Source organism: Lissotriton vulgaris, chromosome 8, assembly GCF_964263255.1.
Source record: "Lissotriton vulgaris chromosome 8, aLisVul1.2, whole genome shotgun sequence".
NCBI lineage: Eukaryota > Metazoa > Chordata > Amphibia > Caudata > Salamandridae > Lissotriton > Lissotriton vulgaris.
Genome location: NC_141696.1, coordinates 1,000,274,455 through 1,000,284,293, shown reverse-complemented (window position 1 = coordinate 1,000,284,293; position 9,839 = coordinate 1,000,274,455). Strand labels below are relative to the sequence as shown.

Below are 9,839 nucleotides of genomic sequence, written 5' to 3'. Positions count from 1 at the left end.
CGATCACGTCTAAGTTATTTATTTTCCCAGGTTGGATCATAAACCGGTCCCATTACTACAGCAAAACTGTCACTCGAAAATTCTCAGGGCCTGGGGCAGAGCCGAAGAGAGTCAGTCCCGCACTGGGCTCCATGCAGGTGCGGGTTCCGGAGCCCCAGGTCCCCGGACAACTTGTCCCCGCCTCCTCCGCGCTCTTAAGTGCTCGGGAGCAGCGCGCAGCTCCCCGGGTAGGGCTGGGGGCGTGGCCTCCTGGATCCACCTCCCCACCGCCCACTCTCCGCGGCATCCATTGGCGCTAACGCCCGTCGCTCAACGCCTACGGCGACCACGCCCGCGATGGCCGGGGAGTTAGGCGGAGGCAGCCTGGCCCAGGCAGGAGACACTCACAGGATCACAGGTACGGAGCGCACGAACAGAAGCCCGCACCCACCCCGTCCCGCAGCGCGCACCGCCTGCACGCCCCATGGCCACCAGCGCCGTGCTGAGCATGTCCTCCAGGCTGGGCCCGCAACGTCTCTACCCGGGAATGCAGCAGGAGGAGCCTCCCGTCTTCGCCCAGCTCAAACCAGTGCAGCCGGGTGCCCGCGGGGGTGGCCCGGGTCTCTATGGAGAGGACTCCTTGAAGACCCCCTCCGGAGGCGACCGGCTACTGCCGGAGGACATGGTGCTGGTAGGTGGCACGCAGCTTTAGCGGGGAGGCTCGGGGGCAGTGCTGATTCATTTCTTTAGTAGAGTCTTAAAAGTTTCTGCGGATGGCAAGTCCGCGAGCGGAGATGGCCAATTTGTGGAGGGGCAAATTAGAAAATAACTTAATTGCTTCATGTGAAAAATCCGTTGTATATGCCATACAGCCCGCTCACCCCCTTTAGAGCAGAGTAGTGAATCCAGGCTACTTTCTTGCCCACCCACCTGGCACGGCCTCTCCTCCTCCAGCAGTGCCACACCCGCTCACAGTTGGAATACTGGTGTTCCAGGTGTGTGCAGTGCCCAGTCAGCCCTGCCCAGATGCAGAGCTTGCACAGAGGTGACCAACACCAACTCTCCCCGCCCCAACTACAAATGGTTCTGAACAGTAGCAAACAGGTACTCGGAGACAGAGTAACTGCACTTTTAATTTGCATCCCCAAACTGGCTGTTTATGGCTGGTTCAGAATGAACTGCTAATTCAGGCTAATTTTGACGAGCGAGGCAACGCATCCAGCCTCGAAGCAGCTTTGATGGGTTCGACTCCCCATGGGAGGGACATTTACGGTCTGTGGTAATGTAGCGCTTATATATTTCACGCGTAGCGCTTATATATTTCACGCTGACTTGTTTCTGTGGGCTCGGACTGTGGTCCGCGCCTTCTGGCAGGGGAGAGTTGATCGTATCTCTATACACTGTGTACATGCCGCAGCCACTACTCCGATAACCAACCCCGCCCATAACAGACTCAAAGCTCCTAGCTGCACAAGCCCCCTTTCCGGGCCAGTCAAAACAAAACTAGCAGAACGCGCCTATGTATTGAATTCATTTTCAGTGCCGTTACTGTGTTGTTGTGGGATTAGAAACCCCACTGAGCTGCGTTGCTTTATGGTAGTTGTACTTGCCCTGTCATGTGGGTGTGGTGATGCATTGGCGATATTCAGCAGTGTTGTTTATTTCACGGTGGTGTTTCCTTGGGACTTGGCTGGGAGTTATGTTGATTTAGTGGTGCTCTATCTATGCTGAAGCTTTGCTGTTGCCTTATGTAGGGGTTTGTGTATGTCTGATCTATAGCCGTAGTACTGGGGATTCGTTATTGCGGACTTGGCAGTACTGTTGAATTCATGTGATATTTTGAAGGCTGAGCCGTTTAGCGATACTCCCGCTGCCTTGGTGGTGCTGTGTCTGTGCTGCTGCTGTATTGCGTCTGGGCAGTGTTGAAAGCTGCAGCTGGTCTGCACAAAGTGCCCGACAAAATTACCGAGCAACTGGCCGCCCCGGCTCTCACCCACGCACAGCAGTCATGCAGCCCAGAAAAGGCCTACCCGGGACTTTCAGCGGGGCCCAGAGAGCCACAGGCACACACAACAGCTGGAGGAGCTAAAACCAGCTAACACCCAACCACAGCCTGAACTTTCCACTTCATGCTTTTATATCAACTGGTGCACATTTAATCCTTATTTTTAGTTATGGTAACATGGTCTCAGTTGCCAAAACAGTGTGTGTGTGTGTGTGTGTGTGTATGTATGTGTGTGTATACATATATATATTTTGAGGGGGGGGGGGGACAAATTGACAAGTGGGCATGTTAAATATTACTCAGTATTTTGAAAAAAATAATCCGTCTGATATACAGGAGTGAATTGTAATTTTTGGATGGAGTCTAATTTTCTGACAATGGAGCCTGCTCATTTTTGGCCTTCTGTTTGCTGGACACCTTGCCCTAGGCCACCTCGCCCGCACCCCCTCCCAACAGGTAACCAAGGCCTTTTAAAAGAATGGTATTCTGGCCGGCGCATTGCTCGAGCAGAAGTGGCTTTCTGCCTCACGATCCGGACACTCCGTGTCTGCCAGGCGAATGCGCCCATCTTGGGACAACTACCTCAGGTGGCTTGTAAAAGTTTGTTAAATGTATACCAACCCGTAAGCCGTTTTAGGACCCTTCTTTTCTGGAGAACAAGCGTCAGGCCAGCTGGCCAGTGTTTCGTGGGTGGTGAGCGCGGCCTTTTTACATTGCCAGGGGGAATGTAGCGCGTGCCCACTGGAGAGTAGACGATAAATGCTTTGCCGTTGACTGCACCCGCCCTCAGCCTGCCACTAGCTTCTTTCAGTCAGAGCCTGCAGGACTTTGTTTGCAAGGGGCTGCTAAGCATGTGCCGGCGGGGTGAAAGAAAGCGCCTCACCTTTCCACTGTTCAGCACCCCTCACGCGGCGGTAGCTGGTAGGGACGTACTGTCAGCTGGACCCCAGGACGCACAGTGACGTAGCAAGCGTGCTCCTGGCTCTCGTGCACACTGACAGCAGGCCAGGCCACATCCTGCCACTTAGTTGGGTAGTGATAGACGGCAATAATTGGGGTGTAGTGGGCCCCTCCCACTCCTGGGGCCTGGTGCCAGGTGCCACTTACACTGCAGCACTACTCGTAGCTGCTTCCACGATTTTAAAGGGGAAAACAGCAAGCGGGCTTGCAACGCCGAAGTGTGTGTGCGTCCAACACGTACCCCTTGTTTGAGTGCTAGTTTTCAATCCCATACGTCATCCCGTTGTGGAGCAAATTCGTTTTTTTGCAGTTTGATATAGCGCGAACTAGGCCTTAAAATTTACCTGAACACCAGATTCCAATACATCCGATTTTTTTTCCAGTCTCTGAGAAAATGTAATTTCCCCAGAATCTCAGGATGCTGAGCCGATACCGGGACTCTTCAACCCAGTCACCAGGTGCCAGAGTCTGCAGCTCTGGCCGTTAGGCCATCGCCTCCGTGATTCATAGAAATTACGCAAGGAAAAGTTTTCTCGTTGTTGAACTGCTTTATAATCTTCATACTGCCGCGACTTCCATGCCGAGACTATACGAATAGATTTTATAGTGGACACAGTTCACACACTACCAGCCACACGGCAGATACAAAAAAAAGAGTGTCACATTCAGGTGCCAATTCACAAAAGAATTTGAGTACAGGATTGTGAATATGAGACGGCCGAAACACCCACCTCCATATTAGTTAAAGTGCAAACAGGGAACAGTCTTTTCCTTAGTACTCATTGTATAGGAATATTTCCATTTCTGATGTGTTCGGGATAGTTCCCAAAGGCGAGTGCTACAGGAGTACTACTTTATATATTCCAGAAGGCCTTTGTAAATAGCTCTTGTAGTAGCTAGTTTGAGATTCTCCAAAGCTAATCAGGAACTCCACTCTACTGTTTAGTTAAATATGGATTTTTTCGTTCTTTCTGTGTATGTAGACTTCTATCTTTCCCACTTTTGCTACTGCAGCAGAAAAGCATGTCAACCGCAACAGAGGTATTTCTCAGCAGGGAGAATTCATGGAGGCGGTGCTTTGAGCTAACCAGTGTTTACACCTGGGTTCTCCAGCGGGGAGCTCAGGAGCCACTGGCAGTTTACGCCAGTACCCGAGAAGTAGCTCCCGAAGAGCAACCTCGCACAGTACTTAATCAGAGGGTCTTCTCTAGTCATATTGAAGAAAACTTTGCGAGAAAAAGTAATTTTTTTCTTTGAGAATGTTAACCCAAAATAGAAATCTGGCAGAAAACTATATATTTTGAGTAACTAATTGACGTTTGTGAACAAAAATAATGATATATCCAAAACATATTTAAACTGCTCTGCAAATGAGAGTTGTGGAGATGTATAGCTATTAGCATTTCCTTTGTGTTTGTGGGCAATCACTCTTCTTATGGATATGTTATTAGTCATGCAGAGGCATTTTATTCTGCTAAAGCTTTTCCTGACTATTAGTAACTCTGTCTTATGCATCAGGGTGGTTCTTGTTCTATGGTATCAAATTTGATTCTCATCCAACCAAAATATTGTATCCAGAATATAATATACCACAGTATGTTTAAGGCAAGTACAGTTTTTTACGTTCTTAACTCCACATCTATCTTGAACATGTATATCTTCAAGGTAGGTAGATGTATAGTTTATCATAGGCAGTTAATACTTTTGCATATTTGTCCCTTCATGATATTGTATCAGTCAATATGTTAGATATGTTTGGCAACAGTCAACATTGTGACATACATCTGGGTGGCAACTACGAGTATTTCTGGCAAGGTGTGGCCACTATTGTCTTTCTCTGATATAATCACCACTGCAACAATTGTTAAAGCCGTTGGTAGCTCAGGGCAATTTTCAGTAATCATAAGTTGCTCTTGTTATTGAAAAGGTTGGAGACCCCTGGCTTGCACATTTAAAGGGTAGAGAGTCGAGATCACCAGCCATCCATGTATGCTAGTCTTGGCAGAATACAGTGCTGCCAAATTACATCTTCAGCTTGATAGCTATTTGCATTGTTGTTTGTATGTATGTGTAATTAAGTAGTTACGACAGTGTGATTAGGGAATGATGAAGGAACACGTTTTTGTGTTAGTATGCTGAAGGCCTGTTTCTGTCTTAAGCGTTTGGTTCTTGCCATTGAGAGTCTCTCTCTCTCTCTGTCTCTCTCTCGGTCTCTCGTTATGGATCAGGCGAGATTTGAGAAACAAACTTGCTTTTCACATGTGTGAAATTGATGAAACCTTGTACTTTTTCTGGTTGTGTTTGGGACGTTCAGGTTTCTCTGACAGCCTTATGCTGGGGATAAAATCTGTTTTGTTGTCGTAATGACTGTCTTCCAGTTGTAATGGTACAAACATGCCTGTTTCTCTCTCTTTGCTATTTAGACCCGATGTGAAATGGAGAAGTATTTGTTGCCCCACCCTCCCCCGACACCTGTAATGTTGGAACAGAAGAAGTATCGAAGGGACAGTGCCTCAGGCATCGACCAGTTTTTCGGCGACAGCGATGGACTGCCTTACAGCATCAACATGAATGTCTTCCTACCTGACATCACACACTTGAGAACTGGCCTCTACAAACCGCAGAGGCCTTCAGTGACCCATATCAAGACGGAACCCGATGTTATTTTCAGCCAGCAGAATGACACAGTCCCCACCCAGGCGCTGCCAGAGTTCACTAGTATATTCAGCCCCCACCAGAATGCCGATGTCAACAGCGTGTTTATCAAGCAGGAGCTCCCCTCCCCAGAGCTTCACCTCCCCATGAATGGTCAGCAGGGCCAGCTCTATCAGCTCCTGAGCTCCCCTGACATGGACATGTCCAACGCGGCCTCTCAAGCTGCCGCAATGAACACTCTCAACAATGTGACCATGTCTGCCTCCATGGCAGAATACAGCAACACGCTCAGCCCGCCGGGCCCCCAGCAGCCTGCAATGAAACATTTCCAGGGAATGCCTCCCTGTTCGTACACTATGTCCACCCAGTTCCTCCAGCAGCCACAGCAGGAGGGCACCTATTTCCCTCCTTCACCCCCTAGCTCTGAGCCTGGCAGCCCTGAAAGACAAGCTGAGCTCTTGCAGAACTTAAATCCACCCCCATCCTATGCGGCTACCATTGCATCTAAGATGGCCATTCATAATCCCTCTTTACCAGCGGCCTTGCCTGTTTCTTCCCAACCGATGCAGCCTGTCAAGTACAACCGGCGGAGCAACCCTGACCTTGAAAAGAGACGGATACATTACTGCGACTATCCAGGTGAGATTGTGGTGCTGCAGTGATGCTTTTTAGGCCCGAAATGCTTAGGGCAAGTCGGTGACAAATACATCTGCCAATTTTTTCCCAAGACTAGGCCTGCAAAGGAAGGCAGGAGAGAAGAGAAGTACCACAATAATGGTGATTCGGGCAATTATGTTTTTGATGGACACAGTTCTGTATTTTGACCTAGTGTTTGCCTGGTGTCACTCGATTACCACTGACCACCTCAAGAAAAATCCAGACAAGCGTTTGAATTGTCACAAATCCTCATGATAATATTGGCATGTAATGGATCTGAATATGGGGGTTATCAGTTTGTTGATAGGTTATACCGACTAGCTCACATGGAAATCGATTGACAAAAGTATTTATGAATACGGGGGCTAATATCGCAGCAGTTACTCTTTATGTACTGTCACGTGCCCTGTGAACTGCCCTAAACTTCGTTCTCACTAGTTCTAAACATGCGAAGAGGGTAAACTCCTTCCTATTTGTACTAACTGTGTATGAGTATTCCAGTTTCATTCCCATCTTAGATTTTTGGGGGCAATTCAGAAAGGCATTCAAGAGTACCTAGAAGAGTTCTGTGCCTACTCCAAAATGAAGAAGGATAATATTGACATTAGAAGCTCCTAATGACCTTTATTGTGATGTGTGCTGCATAATTCAACATTGGCTTATGTAGCTGTGCAGGAAACTACATACCTCTCTCCCCCTTACCAGATTTGTCAAGCACTATCTTGATTGCATCACATTTTGTAGTTTGTGTACACAAAACAATGTGAAACGTAGCTGGTTCCAGCACCTGCTAATCAAGAAACCATGCAAGTTGGTAGAGACAGCAGTAAATGTCACTAGTCTCTTAGGCTGCATAGCTTAATGCTAATGTTTTGTGAGGGGAACCTAAAGGAGACCGCAGCTTACATACCACAGTTTGTGCCCTAGGGTTTAAAGGTCCACTCCTCTCTGTACACCGCAACCAAATTATGAGCAGGTGCAAATGGCTAGGTTTTTTTTTTTTTTTTAGGAAAACCTGTAGTTGGATCCACCACATTAGGAAATATTTTTCTTTTCTTTTCTGTACTTGAGTAATCTGCACCTTCTGTAAATTTGTAGTATTTTTTAAATGTATTTATTTGTTATTCATATATTTGAGTGGTATCCATTTACTCAGCATTAAAATAATGTTGATGCTTCACAACTTCTTTTCAAGTAACTAGTTCCTGCAAACTAATACAATGCTTGTTTGTTTCAGTTCTCTGTTGCGTACACTGTAAAGCAGCTGGTTGATGTTTCTAAATCTTAGCATTTGCCGGTTTAATGCCGAACTCTATAGTATACCACTGTGACCGTTGGCGTTTTTGTTTTGCATGTTGGGGACTTAGTGGAGGTTTGTGGTTTTCCTCAACCAAAAAGATATTGGACTGTGTAGGGCAAATGAAAGTGGCAAGGAATATGAATTCCTGGAGAATCTTGAGAGCTACTTTTAGAATTCGCCTTCATGAATGAGGCCATAAGATTATTGCATGAAACTTCTGAATAATCTTGGTATGATTTAATTAACTGTACCAGAACATTTTCCTAAACGTTATGTAACCTGTTTTTTGAGGTATGAGGCTGTAAGCGTGTGGCAGGACTGCAATACGGCATTTTCCTAAATGTTGGCAAACGTGTTCTTTTGTTTGTTAGTCCTCAGTACGCTTTTCATATTTCTAATTTTCTTTCTCTTGTTTGTTTTCAGGATGCACAAAAGTCTACACAAAGTCGTCTCACTTAAAAGCTCACCTGAGAACACACACCGGTATGTACTTTTCATTGGCTCGCTCCTGGAGTTCTTTAAATATTACCAGGGATGAAGCTGCGTTTCTATAGTTGGAGCTGTTCTTTTATCTTCGTGTTTCCCCTTTTCTGACTGATCATTAATGGCCTCATTTCGCAGAATGGGCTTTGTAGCTGGTGACAGTTCAGTTAAATCACCTGGGCACTTTGCACTGGAGAGTAATCCCTCTCATTTATCTTGAGGACATTTCTGTTTGGCGTTGCTTTGTGGGGCTTCAGAACTGTTAAGGCAGAGTGAGGGTGGTTGCTTTCTGGAGATGGTGTTGTACACATAGCATGTATTATTACCACTGCAGCACTGACATGTTGTTTCTGCTGGGCTATTGAGGCACTAATGCTGTTTGGATAGTAAGCTAACGCTGAGGAACTATTGTGTACAAAGAGAGTATCGGTTTGTCGAGGCTTTACCTGGGAAGGTTGGCTGCCCTCCTCCAACAATGACCCCCTCCTCCATGCTCAGATAGTATCGAAACAAAACAAGAGTTTCAGAAAGTCCAAGTTAAACTGCAGCCCACTGAATTCTATTTTCTTCCTCTATATTCCATGTAAAAAAGGTTAACCTTTTTAGGTGTGACATGCTCTAATTCGTTAGTGGATTTTTTTTAATGTATCAAAATGTATTTTCATTTATTTTGTTTTGTTTGGTGGGGTTTTCAATTATTCAGTTTGACACCTAGGATTTCCATTGGTGTTTTATGTTCGCACTGCCCCATGTTTGTAGCCTATGTGTACTACAGTGGAGAAGAAGAGTGGGTTGGTGTTGTGTACGTGTATACATGACTTGTTGAGCCTAAGAATGACCTCAAATAAACACGTGTGCTAGTTCCATTAGGACATGGCACGTTTTTTTCTTGAATCAGCCGAAAGGGACATAGAGCATTGGACCAGAACCAAAAAAAGTGCCCTTTAAATAGTTTTTCAGAAATTATTTTTTTTTTAGAGATGTAGTTTTTTTTTCCCCCAAACTCTGCCTACCCTAATGCAACCTCCAGAAAATTACATATTGTTGCACATGTTACGTTTTCCGAACATTGATCAAGGATGGCATACATTAAAAACACATTTAAAACTTGCTTTTCAGTTCCAGTTTTAGCACCTATAGAATGCAGAATTCTCCATAGCTGCCATAAAAAGTTAAGTACAAAACTACATCGCATTTAAAAACACTTAAAGCGTTTCTACATCTTAGTTGATCTATAGATTCAAAGACAAGTAATGTGTTACGGATCTTTTGAAAATTGAGCTAGCTGCTGGATAGAACAGTAGGATATAGAACTTCAGCCTTTTTTATTTTGAAAAGTAGAAGTTACCTGGATTTTGTGATATCCGCTAGTTGCTGCCCTGTGTGCCCACATGTCATATGCCATATGAGTGCTGTGTAATAGGAGTTCTGTGTAAAGGACTGGGTCTTCGGCCATCCACAATGTGGAGGGTTCCTGCTTACAGTGCATGGCATGGTCTGCAGGTGTGCTATATGTAATTTGTATTTTTTTTTTACCATTAAGCTCAGATTTGGGAAACTGGCCACAGTCACAAGCAATCTTAAAAAAAAAAAGTTTTTCCTATTGATCCGTCAACTTAATCGAAGAGAATCTATAGAAAAGCAAACCAGTTGTGATTCCCCCATGCTACTGGAGCATATTATGGCCAGTTCCATATTTTCAAAAGTATATTTGCCTGTAACAAGAGCCCCTAATTTAGCTCATCATTTGGAATGTTTGGAGTGGAACAACCTATCCGATTACTTGGAATGCTGTCTGCA

General features: G+C 45.6%; 1 protein-coding gene across 1 annotated transcript in view; it reads left to right on the top strand.

Annotated features, from left to right (window-relative positions):
• Positions 1 to 319: 319 nt before the first annotated feature.
• KLF5 (KLF transcription factor 5) overlaps positions 320 to 9,839 on the top strand; it is a 35,230-nt gene continuing 25,710 nt past the window's right edge. Inside the window, exons 1-3 of the mRNA XM_086934890.1 lie at positions 320 to 670; positions 5,368 to 6,238; positions 7,980 to 8,039. Coding sequence (XP_086791016.1) covers positions 464 to 670; positions 5,368 to 6,238; positions 7,980 to 8,039 — 1,138 coding nt within the window. The 5' untranslated portion in view covers positions 320 to 463. The remainder of the gene's footprint in view (positions 671 to 5,367; positions 6,239 to 7,979; positions 8,040 to 9,839) is intronic.